Source organism: Agelaius phoeniceus, chromosome 1 (assembly GCF_051311805.1).
Source record: "Agelaius phoeniceus isolate bAgePho1 chromosome 1, bAgePho1.hap1, whole genome shotgun sequence".
In the NCBI taxonomy this organism is placed as follows: domain Eukaryota; kingdom Metazoa; phylum Chordata; class Aves; order Passeriformes; family Icteridae; genus Agelaius; species Agelaius phoeniceus.
The window spans coordinates 105,289,712-105,308,391 of NC_135265.1; the positions used below are offsets into that span (position 1 = coordinate 105,289,712).

At 42.6% G+C, this 18,680-nt stretch overlaps 1 protein-coding gene across 1 annotated transcript in view; it reads right to left on the bottom strand.

Moving 5' to 3' along the window:
* The window catches only part of SMCHD1 (structural maintenance of chromosomes flexible hinge domain containing 1), a 68,942-nt gene extending 59,293 nt beyond the window's left edge, over window positions 1-9,649 (bottom strand). Inside the window, exon 1 of the mRNA XM_054630772.2 lies at window positions 9,388-9,649. Within this exon, the coding sequence (XP_054486747.2) occupies window positions 9,388-9,567 (180 nt within the window). The 5' untranslated portion in view covers window positions 9,568-9,649. The remainder of the gene's footprint in view (window positions 1-9,387) is intronic.
* Window positions 9,650-18,680: the final 9,031 nt, after the last annotated feature.

Below are 18,680 nucleotides of genomic sequence, written 5' to 3' on the forward strand. Positions count from 1 at the left end.
ACTGTCACTGAGTACAATCACTATGCTCAGAAACACCTCTGCACATTCACAGTGAAAGCATGTTTGGAGGTTACTGTGTTCAAACAACTAAGCGAAAGCCTTTATCTTTTTGTATACAAAAGAAGAGACGTTGGGGGGAAAAAAACAGACACAAACTTCAAATAAATCCACAACCTAGAAAAGGCAGACATGAAAAGGCAAGGATCCCTAAACTGTTGGTTACATATTATCACTTCATGCAAATGCAAGAGTTAAAATAGTACAAAGATGAACTGTTACGTACATAGAGAAGAGAAAAATTACACCAAAAGCCTAAAAAGTATAGATTATGTCAACAAACCAAAATTTTAATATTCTGGGAAAACAACCATAGCTGTTGAATGAAAATCAAATTAGTTGCTAAACCACACTTGGAAGCGTGCTGAGCGTACGCTGCCGGGCTTTGATGTCAGAGAGCTGTAGGGGTGACCAGTGTGAGAAGAGGCAATCAACTGCCCTGAGACAGCCATAGCCAGTTCCAGATAGCTCTCAAATCCATGGAAATAACTCACTCCTCCCCCAGATTTCCACCAGAAGGGCACATGGTGCTTCTGCTCTAACTTATTAGGGAAGACATAGAAGAGACAAAAGAGAAGCAACAGAGGAGATGATGTATCGGGAGACATTGCCCAGGACAGACCCACTGAAAGGATGTTCTCCACACCAGGGCAGGGAGGGTCCCAAAGCTGCTGAGGGCCATGGAGGACCCACATCAGGGCACAGAATTTCCTCTCTCTGTCCTCCTACTCCCATGGAGCTGAGACCTATGGCAATTCATCATAGCAGGAAAACAAACAGTATGAGCAGCAGAATAAAGCCCCGAACACGCCCTGATGTCTCACACCACCCGTTGCCTAACCAAAGGAATTGGGATTGACCATGAGATGTGCATTGGGAGAACAAGGATAAATTAAACTAGGAATGGGAAAAGAATGGTGTATGACAGAAGATGAGTTTGGAAGAGGGGAAGGAAATGCATCACTTCTCTAAGTGATTAATTTCCCCCACAATCAATCATCAGAAGTTTGTATTAACAGGCAATAAGTTAAATTAAGAAAAACAAAACCCCTGAGTTTACCCTGTTTTGCACACAGCAGGATATCAATCCTTAAACCCATAGAATGACACAGACGCAAAAAAAGCTGCCTGTACAAACAAGAAAAATGCCCTCCTTGTAACTGGAGGATCAGTCTGGAGCACCACCTATGTTTAATGATAAATAAAGTTAATAGCTCTCAACCTGCTGGTAGATGTTTATGACATGAGATGAATACAATGCTAAAGGAGTTTGAGACAATGTCACATGCCCAAGAAGCTTTCAGCAGAGCACTTTACAGGTATGACACATGAAAGCGTGAATGAACTGTGGTATCTTTAACCTTTAAGTCTGAATCAAGAAGCAAGGTTCAGTTTATGTACCAGCTTCAGTCACAGGTTTTCTTCATAAACCAAAAAAAACCTGACAAACCTCAAAACAAAAACACAACCCCTCAAACCATAGATAACTCCTCGGTAGCTTACACTTCAAACAGGCCTCTGTTTCTTTTCTCTTTCACATATGAGCACAAAAGCTCAAAAGTTTTACTGCTACTTGATCTACACACACACAGGAAGTCTTACCTGCCTACTGAGCCAACTAAAACACTCAACAGGAAGTCAACATAGATTTTGCCTCTGGATTTACTATCTGCCTTGGAAAAGGTGCTCAAAGAACAAATATTTAACTTAGTGTGTGCACCACCACCGCTAGCAGTCACATGAATAGGCTTGAGACGGTAAGTGAAGGAGAAATAACATGCTGTAAGGACAGAGTCATTGGCCCACTTCCTCTGCTCCTCCTGGTATAGAACACACTCCAACATGACAAAGGTAGAACAGTGAAGCCAAGACTACAATATCATCTTCAGAAAAGATGTTTAACCCCTTGGAATCCAAACCTTTCCAACACAAACAGTTGTTCCCTACAATATGCAACTTCTGTACCCTTAAAATTCTGCATCCTCCAACCATAACCAATCCAAGCAGACAGCACATGAGAATAATGAGAACAAATGGCTGCAGGCCTTAGTGATGCAGCCAAAGGATAACAGAGACATAACATCCATGGAGTCACCTTCCACATCCAAGTAGTATTTTTTCTGACTACTACAACTGTACTGCCAATGCAAACCTCTAAAGGGGAACCTGAACTGTATTAGTTAAACATAAAGAAATTTGATGTCATTTTCAATGCTCTCCTTCATAGTTATACACTTAGCAACCCAACATGGCAAAAGGCAAAATAGCTTTTAAAGTATTTCAAATTGATCCAGCAGCTGCTTTACAAAAACTTGTCCAGGAATCTGAAAATATGAAGCTAAGAGCCACATCCCAACACTGAGAAGGCTGTAGCCTTCTCTAATTTTGCACTGATTAACTGAATATCCCATGCTATTTACCAAATTATCATCTGAAAGACATGCATTTATCGGTTAATCAGCCCACTTAATGAAGATTTATCAGTCCAAATTGAGAGAAATTTCTTACATCAAATGGATGAAATGATAGTACTCATTTAAGGGAAACTATTTCATTCTCAAATCCCAGATTTTCAAGCCAAGAACTGTCTTTTGTATCATCTCTCTCAATTATTCATACAACTATATAATATTTAGGTAATTAATAGAAGTAGCAGATATGAAAACTAAAATATAAAAAGATTAAGTGGAGACCTTGCCGGAAGTATATAAGAACAACTGTATGTGCCTCCTAAGAATGCTAATCAAATAAACTTTTCCAATCCACTGTTAGGACAGTTCTCAACACAATGACAACTTGCTGAGGATGTCTTAGTGAGGACCTGGGACTAAGCATTCATGGTAGCAGGGCAGGATGGTAACAGTCATCTCTAATCATAATCTCAATAAGCTTCCCTAATGTCACAACACAAACTTATATATAATATATTTGGACACCAACAAAGAGGAATCCAAAAGTCTCTAGAAAAGCAGGTAAAATTAAAAATAAAGGTAGAAAATATTTCTAAGCATTTCTTAGAGCTAAAATCAAAAAACTATATATTACAGAAATACACAGGAGCCCATATCTTCTGGTCAAATGGTTTTTAGAGACTATCTGCAGACAAAAACTAGCAATGAACACTAACGCTCTAAAAATTTTTTCCAACCATCCTTTATTGACAGCACCATCTCCATCTAAAGAACAAATTACAGAGGATAACATTTGCAGATCTTCAAGGTCCTTGTCCTCTGTCATACTTAAAAGCTTCACTACTTTCAGAAGTTCAATTGATACACTTCTAAATATTTACGAAAAGTAATCAATAAAAGGTGTTAAGAAGTTAAGAACTAAGAGTTTAACAGAAACACTTAGAACATTGCTATGTATCACAAGATTCAGTAATAGAATAGGTTTTTGAGGTGCCTTAAAGTTTTATCAAAATTTTGATGGAAAAAGAGAAAAAAAGAAAAATGGCAAATGGTATGACACAACATCTCTACAGAAGTCACAAGTGTATTTGTCCAGAATGATGCACTAACTCAGACATCTTTTCAAGATTTGCAACTTTTAGCAAGCAGAAAGAAGCTTGGGACCCCAGAATTTCTACAAAGAGCATGTTACTAGACTTAGTCTGAGTCTAGACAGTAACTTCCACAAGACCTTCACAAACTACCATGTCTAAAATCACAATCACAAATACTCAGTGCAGCTATCAGCCAAAATTTGAACATTAACTTCATGCCAGCTTCTCCTACCAAAATACTTTGTATGGCACCACTTCTTAAAGGAACAAGAACTCAGAAACCACTCTTCAAAACCAAAAAGTATTTAGTCACATCTAACAACTGTACCTGGATAACGAATCCTAAAGACTGCAGGTACTCTTCATGTGACTGTGTTGCCAACACTTGAATTTGACCAGGAACCTACAAGCCACTCAGCTTTCCAAATCAACTGATACACATAAGGCTGTACCTAAGTGCACAAAGGTAGGCAAACTGCATCCTTCTCCCCATCAAAACATCAGTAACAATTTCAGTGAATTCTGCAATACAGTGTGATAGTGTTGGAAAAAAAATTACAGCATTGCTGCATCTTATAGTGTTTCCAGCAGTGTCTTTAAAAATCAAGGAGAAACTTGCTTTGCATATGCATAGCATGCTTAAAATACATCTATTCTTAGTTTCTGGTTACACAGAATTGCTAAAATTGCTAAGCAATCATAGGGCTTAAAATACAAAAATACAATTATTGCAAGATGGACTGATTTTATCATTAATGGAAGTATTTCTATTAAGCATTTATCAGAATGATGTTTTGGTGATACAAACTTGCAGAAGTTCCTAATATTTTTTCTTTGATTGCAAATAATTTGATTATACTTCATTTATTATGCACTGTAAGCAAATATTTACCAAAATTTTCACTTATTTCTTGTCTTGATTTGATATTACACTTATGCTTATTTTCCATACACCATCTTAATGAATATCCTTTTCTGCTTCTTGGCTCATTGAGACATTGGAATTTATTTGGGTGGATTGGCAAAATCTATTTAAATATCTGTTTAAATAGTAAGTAGGTTAGGATACAACGGGAAGCTCAACAAAAGACTAAAAGCAAAAAATATTGTTTTATTGTGATACTTGTTGATATTTAATTACAGATAATTACTTTTTATACAGATTACAGATCTATGCTTTCTTTTTTTTTACACAAGGAGATCACAACAATGAGGAGAAGCTTCAGAAGAACTAAGGAAGCATTTACCAATGACTTTGGATCCTATACAAGTAGTAACCCTAATCTTAGTACCATTAACTGTCTTCAGACTGGTAGTTCACCTCAAAGCCTCTTAAAAATCCCTTCACACGTGGCAAAACTTCTGTGCAGTTTCCAGCACAGACACCTTTCTGCTATCAAAGGAGCATGACCTCTCTAAGTGACTGAAGGATTTCTGCCATCCCAGCAACAAACTGAAGTGTTCCAGTTCCACATTGCACCTGGATAAGGCGAGCAAGGAATCTCAGATTAGCTGCCAACAGTTTAGCTACGTTTTGCTTACTGCTACTAAGTATTTTTGAATTATACTCTAAACATCAGGACAAGCAGTAGGGTACAGACCTAACAGAAGACAACAATAAGGAGCACAAGAAACAGTACTGCCAAGAAGAAGCAACACACAGCATTTAACGCCCTTATTCACCTTAAAACTTCATGATTCTCTAGACTGAAATTATATGACTGCTCCACATGGGCACAAACTGAATACTCAAGCTAGTATTATTCTTAATTAAGAGCTTTCTGCTTTGGGATTGATCACTACAAGGATGAAGAACGAAGACCATATAAGCTCCACCCTCTTATAAGATTTTTTTCCCTAAATCTTCCCTCCTGCAACACTGAGAATGAAAAGCTAATTTATCAGTATATAAAGCCACTTCCAACTACACAGACATGCATTAACTACTTATGGGATAGTAAAAAACCAAAAATTTGCTTAAAACCCCCTCCCAAAATTTCAAAAATTAATTAAGAATATTTTAGTTATTATAGAGGAATATTTTATATGATGACAGACACGACATGCATAAGCTCCTAAATCAGCCTCTGAAGTGGCTGAATCAATTCTGCTCCACAAACAGGAAAATACCTTCTCTCTGCATTATGAAAAAAAATCCCTAAGTCTCAGAAGTAGCAGCCTAAGACCATGCTTTCAGGTACTTAAGTTTCTCAATTCAGGATCATCGCATACCACAATCAGGTTTAATTTCATAATTTTTTTGTAGGATTTGACTCCTATACATACACATCTACCCAGAAGAATTCTCTTGTGCCATAGGAAAACGTTCACAACATAAATAGTTCCAACAGCTTAGTATTTCTGGCATCCTTGTCAGCCATGGCCATGTGGGAGCACCTTTGCTGCTACACTCACATCATTCAGTTGTACAACAAATTTCCAATCAAAGTCCATTGAAAGCTGAGCCTGTACTGAGGCTGAGCCATCAGACAGGAGACCCGTGGAAACAACACTGCTACATACTTGGTATCTGCCCAATCAAGCAGTCTGACAGTGCCTAACAGCTTTAATTGTCTAAAAGTGACTACAACATTCCACTTCACCTTAGTTTGAACTAACTCAAAATCCACTTAACAAAAGAATCGTTCTTCCTGAGCTTTCATCACTTCCCTGCTGTTTTCAGCACCACGAACCTAGGAAAGTCTGTCCCAAGCCGGTGAACCCATTCATCACTTTCTCCTAAAAGTAATTAGTTGCAACTTTCGAGATGCCAGAAATGGAGAACTTTGGAGTACAACCAAATTTACAAAGCTCTTGGATCACTGAGATGCCAAAATGTTCTTTCAGAAGTCCTAGAACTTGTATATTGTTGGTGTGGAAGACATGAGATAGCAAACATCCCAACCCTCTGCCTGTCCAGTTTTCACTGTACCAACATTTAGAGGTCATGCCAATCCACCTGTCTCAGCATTTTTTCAGAGTCAGATGCCCCACATATCAGATGATGACAGAAGTGCAAAGAGTCATTACATTGAAAGTAGCAGTGACAGAGGCATCTCTGACCACACTCACCGATGGTAAATGTTATAGGTAAAAACTAAGTTATGTTAAATTAGGGTATAGCTCAATTATATTGTATTAATTTATGTTATATTAATTGTATTATGTTAAGGGGGGGGCTGATTAAAATGTTCTAGGAGAAGGGTCCAGGGTTTGGTGGAACAGTGGTCTGGCGGGGCAAGGAGAGGTCAAAGAGGGATTGGAATCATTTGAAGCCCTGCAGAAATGCTTGGTCCAGAATGAACAGCGTTAAAGACCAAAGAGAAGCCTGGAAATGGACCAATCACCGCGCGGATCCAAAATGGACCAATCCTGGAGTCAAAGGGGGCTATAAATGGGGGGAGCTGGGTTGGGTCAGGGTTCTTCTTTTTGGATACTTGTTTTGTGGGGAGAACCCAGTGCACTTGGGGTTAGCGCACTGTTCTGGTGTTGGCTCGCTGTGTGGGTGCCTGGGCTTATCCTGGGTACTCCATTCCTTGCAGCTATTTTAATAAACGAAAACCTCTTTCTCCAGAGAAAGTTTGGTCTCGTTCATATTCATAACAGTAAACACATTATTGGAGAAGGTCTTTCTCTAACAGAATAATCAGCTGAGGTTCTTGCTGCATAAGTTTGTAAGAGCACAGACTCTGTTATCCTTAACACGCAAAACAGCCACCAGGACTGGTGACAAGGCTTGTAATACTAAACGTAGTAAAAAAACGATACTTGAAAATTTTACTTTCACAGGCAGCACATTCAAGCACAGCAAGGTCTGCTTTGCAGCATCAGGCTTCTCAAACGCTCAGCTGCCCATGCGAGAAGTCTGCCTAACAGCGTTAAGGTACCAACTTCAAAACATCAATACGTTTCTCTGGTAAAAAAAATCCCCAAAGATGTTTGTACCCAAGATCTGTCACAGCTGGTGATGATGGCTTAGTTCTTAATAAAACTGCAAATATGCCAAAAGCTCTGTGAACTGAACACCATGTGGACGTATGGAAACATTAAGTCACTGGAGTGTGGAGTATATGTAAAAAAACCCAGAAAAGACAGACTCCATTCTAGAACAAATTGTAAATTAGTGTTAAACTCAGCCTGTCGATAAAGTACAAAATTAAGAGAAAGACGGGTGGGTTCATCAGGTACATATTTGCCTCAACTACTGAAAATACTTAGTATTCTTGAGCTCATCTGCTAGGTGCAGTTGTATCTATTAAGACAATTCTAGAAGAAAATTATCTAACACTCATAAATTACTCACAGGAGATACAAACCCTTGGAAGGTCATGAACCCACCCCACTGTCTAGCTTCTCAGAATGTTACACTGTAGTGTATTCATGTCTTTATCGGGCACTGATCAGACAAAGCAATGTGCTAACACTCCACAACCCCTTTATTTATGAGTACAGAATCAAAAAGGCTGGAAAAGACTTCCCAGTCTTCCAAGACTTCACACTCTCTAAACCATATCATATCACAAAGTGCCACCTCTACTCCTTTTTTGGACACTTCCAGGGAAGATGACTCTGCCATGGCTATGCCATTTTGGACACAGAACTCTGCAATCACAAGTGACAGCTATCCCTGCTGACACTGGCAACTCAAAGCTTCCATCACAGTAGGAAGCCATTACATGAAACACCGTCCAGAAAAGAACAATTTATACACTACTTATTTAGTTATTTTTTTCTCAATAAATATTTTGCCTGTATCTTATATATAATTATTATCACATATAATTATATTAATTATATATTTCATAATGATATAGTTATATTACATATAAAAATAATACTTCGTAGTACTTACATTGTTCATAAATAATCGATAAATGTTTATAACATTTAGAAATAATTCTATTTATTAAAATGTAAAACAGGTATTTATTATATCCCATCTATATGTAAGAAATAGAATTTACATGCTTCAAAACGAAGTGCAAATTATACTGGATAAAGAAATTAAAATTAAATTTTTTATCAGACTAAATTAGTACAGAAATTCAGAGCTGATTTTCCTGCGCATTTCACATGATAAAACACGCAGGCAGCTAAGAGTGGCATTTACCACTCGCTCAGAAAACGAAACCATGACAGAAACGGGCGATGCCTACTGGCAGCGCCAGCAAACTGCTGGAACAGCCCGTACGCGGAAAACAATCTCCACCTTCCCGAGCTGTGAAGACAGAGTAAGTTTCGTTTCGCGTTACGACAGAGAAAAAGAACCGAAAGGACACGCGACAGGCAAAGGCGCCGCCAGACACGGTATTTAAATGGCAGCCACCGCTGGAGACGGGAAACGGCGCTCATCGCCAACACTTCGGACAGCAGAAACAGAGCCACAGAACCACCTAGGTTGGAAGCGACCTGTGAGACCCCCGAGCCGGCGCTGTGACCGAGCACCAACCACCGCGTCAGCTACAAACGCCCTCCGGAGCGCGGCACCGCGCCCGCCGCCGCCGCTCCCCGAGCGGGGGCGCTCGGGGGCCGCCCGCTGCCTTCCCGCCCGCCGGCAGGGGCTGCTCCCGCCGCCGCCCCGCACCGGCCTCCCGGGCTGCGGGAGAAAGGCGACGGCGACGGGGCGGCCGCGGGCTCTCCGCCATGGCCGCCCATCTATCCCGGCAACAAAGCTGGCGGGCAGGCGGCGGGCGCGGCGGCCCCCGAGCAGGCTGTGACACCCCCGCCCCGCCCCGGCCGCCCCCCAGCCCCAGCGCCTCAGGGACGGACGCTCACTAGTGAAACAACGCCTCCGCCGCGCGCGACGCGCCCGCCCTACCGCGTACCTGGCAGACGGCGCTGCGGAAAGCGCGGTAGTTGTCCTTGCCGTAGCTGAGCACTTTCTCGTCCGGGTCCGCCTGCTCCCGGCGCCGGTCGAAGAGGAAAACGGTGCGGTCCCCGTTGCCGCGAGGGGTCAGCAGCGCCGGCCTGCGAGGTGCGCGGCCGCCTCCCGCCGCTGCTGCCATGTTGAGGAGCTGAGGAGACTGAAACCGTCCTGCAGCGATGGCGGCAGCGACGGCTGCTGCTGCCGGGCCCGTCAGCGCCCCCGCCCGGCAAAATACGTTCCGGCAGGGGAAGGAGGAGGCGGAGCCGGCCCGGAAGCTGGGGAAGGAGGCGCCGTGGAGGCCCGGAAGGAGAGGGTGGGAGTGAGGGAAGGAGAGGGACGGCGATAACTGCGCTGGCCATACGAAGTAGTGCGAGGGGGCGCGGGGCAGGCGGGTGGGAAGGGCCTGGAAACAAATGCGCCACTGTGGCGGTGTGATCTCGGAATGAGTTAGCGCCCTCGACCTCGTGCCACTTCCGCCGCCGGGTAGAGCAGGATCGGGATCGGGATCGTCATCGTCGCCGTAGAAAGCGCAGGCGGGGTGGGCCATGGCAGTGCATGCTGCGCCCGTGTTCGCGGCCCGCCGGCCGTTGCGAGCGGTGGCGCGGGAGCCGCCGCCCGAGGGGACCGGCGGGCGCGCTCCTGTCACCGGCGGGCGCGCTCCTGTCACCGGACAGCGGCCAGGGAGGGACCAGAGGTGTGAAGTCCCGCTTCGTCTGCCGTAAAACAAAGCGGCCAGTCTGGATCCCAACAGTGTTGTTTTACATAATCATAGAATCTCAGAACGGTCAATTTGGAAGGGACCAGAGTGGGTCACCTGGTCAAATCTATGCTCAAACAGGGTCATCCCAGAGCAAAGAATTGTGCCCAGATAGTTCCTGAGTGTCTCCAGTGGGGGAGACTCCACAACCTCTCTGCACAATCTGTTCCAGTGTACAGTCACCTGCACAGTAAGGTTCTTCCTCGTGTTCAGGTGGAACCTCCTGCGCATCAGTTCCTGCCAGTTGCCTCTTGTCCTACTGCTTGGGACCACAGAGGAGAGCCTGGCTCCATCCTCTTGCACCCCCCTTAGATACACAATGCACACGTTGGTGGGGTCGTCTCTCACTTGTCTCCTCCTGAGGCTGAACAGGCCCAGATCTGTCCTCGTAAGAGAGGTGCTCCAGTCCCTCAATTGTCTTTGTTGCCCTCCACTATATCCACTGCAGGAGCTCCATACCTTGTACTGAGGTGCCCAGAACTGGACATAGAACGCCAGTTGTGGCCCCATTGGGGTTTGTGGAGTAGGATCACCTTCCTTTACCTGTTAGTGATGCTCTCTTCCTAACATACCCCAGGATCCCCTTCTTGGCCACAAGGGCACTGCTGGCTCATGGACAGTTTGTTGTCCACCAGGACCACCAGGTCCTTCTTTGCAGAGCTGCTTTCCAGCAGGTCGACCCCCAGTTTGTGCTGGTGCAGGGGATTATTCTTCCCATGCCAGAACCTGTGTTGTTCCTTGGTTGAGCTTCAGAAGGTTCTTTGTCCATTTCTCCACCCTGTTGAGGTCCTTCTGAAGGATGGCACAGCCCTCTGGGATAGAAATCTGCCACTTCTCCCAGCTTTGTGTCACCAGTTAACTTGCTGAGGAGGCCTCTGTCTCTTCATCCAAGTCATTGATGCACAAATTAAACAGTACTGGACCCAGTATTGAGTTTTGGGGGACAACACTAATGACAGGCCTCCAAATATGGCCCCCCCTGTGCCACTGATCATGACCTTCTGGGATCTGCCAGTCACCCAGTTCTCAATCTACCCCACTGTCCACTCATCCAACTCTCACAAAAGCATAGCTGCTTCTGTTCCAAGGAGTCTTGGTTTTGAGGAAAGGATTGTGATGGCATGTAGGGGAGGTTTGTAAATCAATAGTGGTGACAAATGAGTAACAAAAAAATCTTGCTTTTTGAACATTTCCAAGGTCTTCCATCTTCCTGATGTCCAACCTCAACCTCTCCTGGCACAGCTTGAGGCTATATCCTCTTGTCCTGCCACTTGTGTTTTGGGAGAAGAGACTGACCACCACATGGCTACAGCCTCCTTTCAGGTGATTGTAGAGATAAGGCCTCCCCTGAGCCTCCTTTTCTCCCGGCTAAACAACCCCAGCACCCTCAGCTTTTTCTCATAAGACTTGTGTGTCAGATCCTTCACAAGTTCCATTGCCTTTCTCTGGACACGCTCCAGCCCCTCAATGTCCTTTGTCTAGTGAGGGGCCCAAACAGAACAGAGGACTTGAGGTGTGGCCTCACCAGTGCCCAGTACAGGGTAGACTGTCCTGCTGGCCACACTGTTGCTGACACAGGCCAGGATGCCATTGGCCTTCTTGGGCACACCCTGGCTCGTGTTCAGCTGCTGCCAACCAGCACCCCCAGGTCCCTTTCCTCTGGGCAGCTTTCCAGTGACTCTTCCCCAAGCCTCTAGCCCTGCCTGGGGTTGCTGTGACCCAAGGGCAGGATCCAGCACTTGGCCTTGTTGAACCTCAGACCACTGACCCGAGCCCATCGATCCAGCCTGTTCAGATCTCTCTGCAGAGTCTTCTTCCCCTCCAGCAGATCAACAGTTCTGCACATCTTGGTGCAAAGTGACTGAGGGTTTGCTTGATCACCTGGGTTGTCGATGAGGATACTGAACAGGACAGGCCCCAGCCCTCTGCACTGAGCCCTGCAGAGCACCACTTGTGACTGGCCATTATCTGGATGTAACTCCACCATTCTCTGGGCTCAGTTAGACTACAAGAAAGCAAATTGCATAGTGGAGCTGAGCAGTGTGGCATTTTGTGAGAATGAAGAACATTTGCACTGACTGATTAAGAGAGTAAGGGTCTCTTGAGAGTTTTTTTATAGGCTGTGACTCTGAGCTCCTCTAAATGATGACTTGATAAAATTTGGAAGAGTGTGTCAAACCTTGTTACTTTATGAGTACATCAAACAAAATTTAGTGTTACAGTGTACTTGAGACAGTACTTCCATTTTGGAATGCTAAGTGCTTTGGAAAAAAAACTTGATGAACTATTTAATCTAGTTTCAAAATTAATATTGCAAGGAGGAAGGGATGTTTCTACCTGAAATGCAGGCACTTAATTTACATGAAAATAAGTTGCTATTAGCCTATCTTCAAGCTGGTTTAAAGAGTGCCTGCAGTTGCAAAGTTTTCATTTTGCAGTATGAAGTTTTTTGTTCTTGAACAACTGAATAATCATTTTAATCCTTGTGAAAAAGAATTTGTTATCTTGAAAAAGGAATTAATATTCATGTACCATATTTTAAGATCAGATATCATGTTGTTTTTCAAAATTAATAGTAACAATAGAGTAACCAATAATTTGTTCATCTTGCAATTTGATATTTCAGATGATGCTCGGGAAAGTGTTTTTTTTTTGTGTATGTGTGCAAGGATGTATTTATTGTTATATCCTGAGTGTATTTAATTTTTTTTTTTTTTTGAAGGAATAAATTAAATTCCTGATTTTTTTTTTCCAGGACTGGACATTTTTAGATAGTAAATATTTTGTATACACATAATGAAAAATGCTGTGTTTTCACTAGAAGAAAGTGCACAGCCTCTCTAGTAGCTTGTCACAGTGGCACAGTCTATTGAGTGTGCTGGATGCTACTGCCTACATATGCCTTGTAGGTGCAATGCTGCCAATTCCAAATGATACAATAAAAATGCTGTTCCTCCTTAAGCTAACAAAGGTTTTACATGTAAGAAGACATGGCATCTTGGATTTAGAACTCTATGGACCTTTGACCTGGCCTGTTAGAAAAAATACCTTAGTGAGAACCCCTGAGGTGTGAAATAAAAGATCATTATTTGAGTCACTGAGGTGTGAAACAATAGCATCACTATTCAGAAAACCAAGCCATCTGAGAGACAGAAACCAAATCATAGAATTAAACAATGAATTATCATCATAACATGAAAACTAAGATAGATATAGAGAAGTGAGTTACTGAGTTGCTATCTGGTAATTATTTTATTTGCTTCTCAGTAACTTGACAAAAATTAGTGAGCAAATAAAGTGATAAAATTTGTGAAACACAATCCACTTAGTCAAGTTGAGAGGACTGTAAACACAGTCCATGGTTCTGAAATACCTGACTGATGTGATAAAAGATTAAATTAAATTTAAAAAATTGAAGGCAACTGAGAGAGAGATGGTGAAGAAGGGGGAGGTACAACAAACCATTAGTTCAATCTCCTTTGGTCCAAATTAAGTCCGTCAGCTGGGCTTTGTGAGTAAAACTCATGTAAATTTTCACTGTTCATTGTGTACTTCATTAAGAAAAATACGAAGTGACATGCTCGTTAAAATCCAGTAGAAATAAAGGCTCTGATGACTACAGATAGGCTATGAATAGTTGTGGAAAGCATGCCTAAGAGGACTGGGATTATCAAACTAAGAAAGTATTATGGTTAAAAGTATAAAAATAGGAAAGATAATCAGGAACTTCTAGTATATCTCACAAAGAAAGAAGGAACATGGAGTTATATTAGGAAACATGCAGAGCTGACAGGAAGATCTACTCTTCATAAAACATTGGATTGAGCTATGAAATATGTAATGAGAATGCATAATTTAGTGAGGTTTAAAACAATTTTTTCTTCCTATGAATACAAAAGAGATAAAGGACTAGAAAAATTAAGAATGAAATTATTCCCGGTAGACATACAAATCATATACTTTCACCTTAGAATAAATATCCAAATATTACTGAGTAGGAAGAGTTTAAGTTGGAAAACAAGTTTTTCCATATCTGATCATTGTACTGTTTTGCACTATTTTCCAAAGACGTATTTGGAAGGAAGACACCACACTAGATGGATACTTGTAGGATTTAGCATGTCAGCTCTCCTAGGATTGTCATGTAACTATTTGAGGGGAACCATGGCAATAGCAGGGAACTTCACTGAAAAGCTCAGCAAGAAGCTATTCTCAGCAAGAAGCTCTTGTCATTCACCTCTGACAAGGGCAAATGAATGCAGCCAAATATTCAGTGGTCGTGAAATAAGTTTGATGGCAATCCACTGCACCTTGTGAGTTCCAGAGTCAACTTTCTCATGGGAAATTATTGAGGATATATCAACCATAAAAACTTTCTTCCTCTGTAGACAAAGAAACATGAATGATTCTTGAACAAATACATGAGAACATGTATCTGGCAAATGCACAATGGGAGAAAACAGTTTTTAATTTGAAAGGCTGTTGCAGTATAAGATTTATGTCTTCAAGCATTGCTCTTCTAATAAAACAGATGCTATGATTGCCATGATTTTTAAGATCATGTCTGAAGAAATCCCTCCAATCACACTCTTAAAAGACTGGGATCAAATACATCGTTCTGTCCTGTAAAATGTGTAAGAAATAGGAAAACTTGATAAATACATTTTCACAGAGAAGAGCCTGCCTCGTATGTAAGACCCTATGCTTTTCCATTCAAATTACTATTGCTGTTCTGTAGTCTTAGCTGAGTGTCTTCCAGGTGTCCTATAGCTGAGCATCACTAGCATTTCCTTTTTTTTTTTTTTTTGGAAGGGTGTTTCCTCCTTTTTCTCTTCCTATCACCTTGCTACCTTGCTTTTAACACTCTTATTTACACTCTTCTTTTTACCCTTTTCCTTTGCCTGGCTGCTTTCTCCTGAATGTTCAAGGAGTGATTTTATCGCAAGCTCCGGTAGCAGTGGCACCATGGACTCCAAGAAAGCCCAGGCAGCCCCAGTTGACTGCTTAGTTATTTGTGACATGTCTCTGCGTGGCATTGCCTCATACTCCGGATTTTGGGATGGTCACACAGTAACCATTGCCCTGTCTTTGTCACTATGGGCATGTTTTGCCATGCAGAAATTCTTCAAGCATGTATCATACAGTTTTTGTTGTAGCACTCTGGTAGGTTGATGCTGGCCAGATGCCAGGCACCCACCAAAGCCGGTTTCTCACTCCCCTCTGCAACTGGGCGGGGGAGAGAAAACGCAATGAATTCATGGGCTGGGATAAGGCCAGGGAGAGATCACTCACCAAATACAGCCACGGGCAAAACACACTCCAATTGGGGATATTAATTAAATTTATTACTAACCAAATCCAAGCAGGTAAGAAGTAAAATGAGAAGTAAAATAAACCTTAAAACACCTTACTCCCACACTTCTCTCCTTCCCAGCTCTACCTCCCTCCCTCAGGGGCACAAGGAGACAGGGAATGGGGGTTACAGTCAGTTCATCACACATTATTCCTGATGTGATCAGTCCTTCCCCTGCTCCAGTGTGGGGTCCCTTCCACAGGAAACAGTTCTCTGCAAACTGCTGGAATGTAGGTGACCTTTTCACAGTGTGCAGTCCTTCAGGCACAGCCTACTGCAGTGTAGGCCCCCCACAGGGTCATTAGTCATACCACAAAACCTGCTCCAGTGTGGGCTTCTCTCTGCACAGGTCCCTGACAGGACTCTATTCCAGCATGGGCTTCCCATGGGTTCACAGCCTTGTCTTGGGCATCCACCTGTTCTGGTGTTGGTCTCTTCCCTGGGCTGCAGGTGGATCTTGGCATCCCCATGGACCTTTGTGGGCTGCAGGATGACAGCCTGCTTCAGCATGGTTCTCACCATGGGCTGCAGAGGAATCTCAGACCTGGAGCACCTCTTTCCCCTCCTTTTCCACTGACCTTGGTGTTAACAGGGTGTTCCTATCCCATATTCTCACTCTGCTCTTCTCTGGCTACAATTTCTGCTGTACAATAACCTTTACTTTTTTCTTTTTAAATATGTTATCACAGAGGTGTTGCCAGCATTTCTGATTGGCCCAGCCTTGGCCAGCAGCACATCCACCTCGGAGCTGCCTTGGACATTGGCTCTGCTGGAGATGGAGGAATCCTCCAGGAGCTTCTCACAGAAGCCACCCCTGTAGCCCCCCTGCTACCAAAACCTGGCCATGCAAACCCAATATAAGCACACACAAAAGACAGATGGTATTTAAGGAGCTTCTAGGCCAAGTATTTGTGTTCTCAAAATCCATAATAAAAAACCTGAGGAGTAGGTTCTGCAGAGTCAAACCATCCAGCAATTGCTGGAAGAGATCCTCATTAATGCTGAATTGTCATTCCTTGATTTCTTGTTTATACCTTTACAATTCTATATCTTTCAAGTGAGTGGTTTTCTCTTAAAATACCTAAACTTGCCTGAACCATGCAACCCTTTCTTGTCTTGTGTGACTCAACTCTGCAGCTTTCCTTATGACTTTGTTATGAGTGATGGCCTAAGCCTTGGGAGGGGGGAAGAAGATGGTAAGTCACTACCCAGCAGTAGTCAAGCAGACCCCATTATTTGGTGTCCACTCTACATTTCAAATGTAATGTAATTTCCATTGCTAATCTCAAGACCTTCCAGATAATTAGAACTAGTAACTCCAGATGCTCTTTTCCAGGCAGAATAGTGAATGCCTTTCAGCTGGGCGTACCAGTTGTCATGCACGACTGTGCTAGTGTTCAGTGTTCTCCAAACCACATGACTTCTAACAATACAAAGGCATGCACTATTCTGAATCCTTGTAGGAAAAGTGAAGTAAAATTATGTACATCTCGCTTGTTTCAAAATACTTATACACATTCCATCACCTTTCCTTCTGCTTTGGAGTCTTGCTAGACCAATAAATGTTGCTTTAGAGGAGAAATTAGAGTAACAGATGTTCTTTTAAATCTTTGCCTTGTGCAAAAGGTTCTTGAGACTAAAATGCTTATCAGGTCACTGCCAATTAAAATTGTGGTCACTGCCAATTAAAACTGTGGTGCTAGAGGAAACACCCTTCCAACAACATACAGACCACATATCACAAAGGTTCCTTGTTATCATGAAGCTGTTGATAAGAACTTCTGTAATGGAGGGACAGTGCAGCCAATCATCCTGTAGACAGACAAATGATCCTGTCTACCTCAGGCAAATACTGGGACTGGTAGACCTTTATGAGCCAGGGTTCACAAAAGGTCCACTGTCCAGTGGGCACTAGTGGGGAACAGACTTGACATCTGTCATGTCTAGAAAAATCCTGTAAACAGATCAAGTCCTACCAAAAAAAAAACCAAAAAAAAAAAAGCCTGTGAGATTAGGAGTTTCCTCAGGCTGAGTGATAGAACTCTGTGAATCTCCTGATAGAGGACTAAAGACGCTGAAGATGTCAGTGCACATCCTTTAGATATGATATTGACTAAGATATTGATAGTCCCTCATCAAGTGGGGGACACTGAGGCCTTTGTGTCTTCTGTGCTTCTTCCATTTCTTAAAAAGGAATGAATACCATCAAAACTTCAAACAAGCACCTAAAATCTAAAATCCTGATGAAGATTCAATAGCCTTATATGGTGAAGAGCTTTGCAAGCATAAAAGACTCGATGATGCATGATTTCATCATACCAGGACATTTTCAAAGCCAAAAATCTGTAGACAGGAAGTATTGAAAAAACAGGTAAATTCCCTGTTCTGTACTACTGCCAAAAGAGGAAGGTTAACTGGCTCTGAAGGACACATTAACGTTTCCAGTATTAAAGCAAACAAGAGCATCCTGAAGAAGAGTGGAAAGATTATATATATAGTCTCTTCAGATTGTTTGCAGTGCTCAAAATACTTGTATTCCAAATAACCTGTAGATGAGCAATGAATAGGCAACACCCTTGTTAACAAAATCTCCATTGCTTTACAGTCATTTAGCATGAGAGACCAGAGTCTTCCTTTTTTACTAGAGCATTGCATTGAGGGAGTTGCCCGTTAGTGAAAAGGGAATGTCTTCAGCTATTGACTTTTTCTTCTTCCTTACTCTTTCAAAAAAGAACATAAAAAAAATATATACCTGTTTTTTTAATTCTACCACATAAGTTGGAGCAGGGCTAAGAGCTCCCATAAAAGGCCAGAGCAGGCACACTATTGGAAGTATTACAGAGCCACAGAGCACAAATTGTTACTCAGCTCAGAACTAAAGGCTTGCATAGGCATGCCATGCTTTATGTTGGCAAAATCAATGAAGGGCATTGCAGAAGCCTCATATAAGACACTGCAACGTTAAAGCCTGAGCAGGCACAGGTTGCAGCAGAGGTTTAAATTGGATATTAGGAAAAATTTCTTCACAGCAGGAGTTGTCAAGCATTGGAGCAGGCTGGTCAAGGAAGCAGTTGAATCACCAGCTGTGGAGGCATTTATGTCATGAGGATGTGGCACTGAGAGACATGGTTGAGTGGTGGAT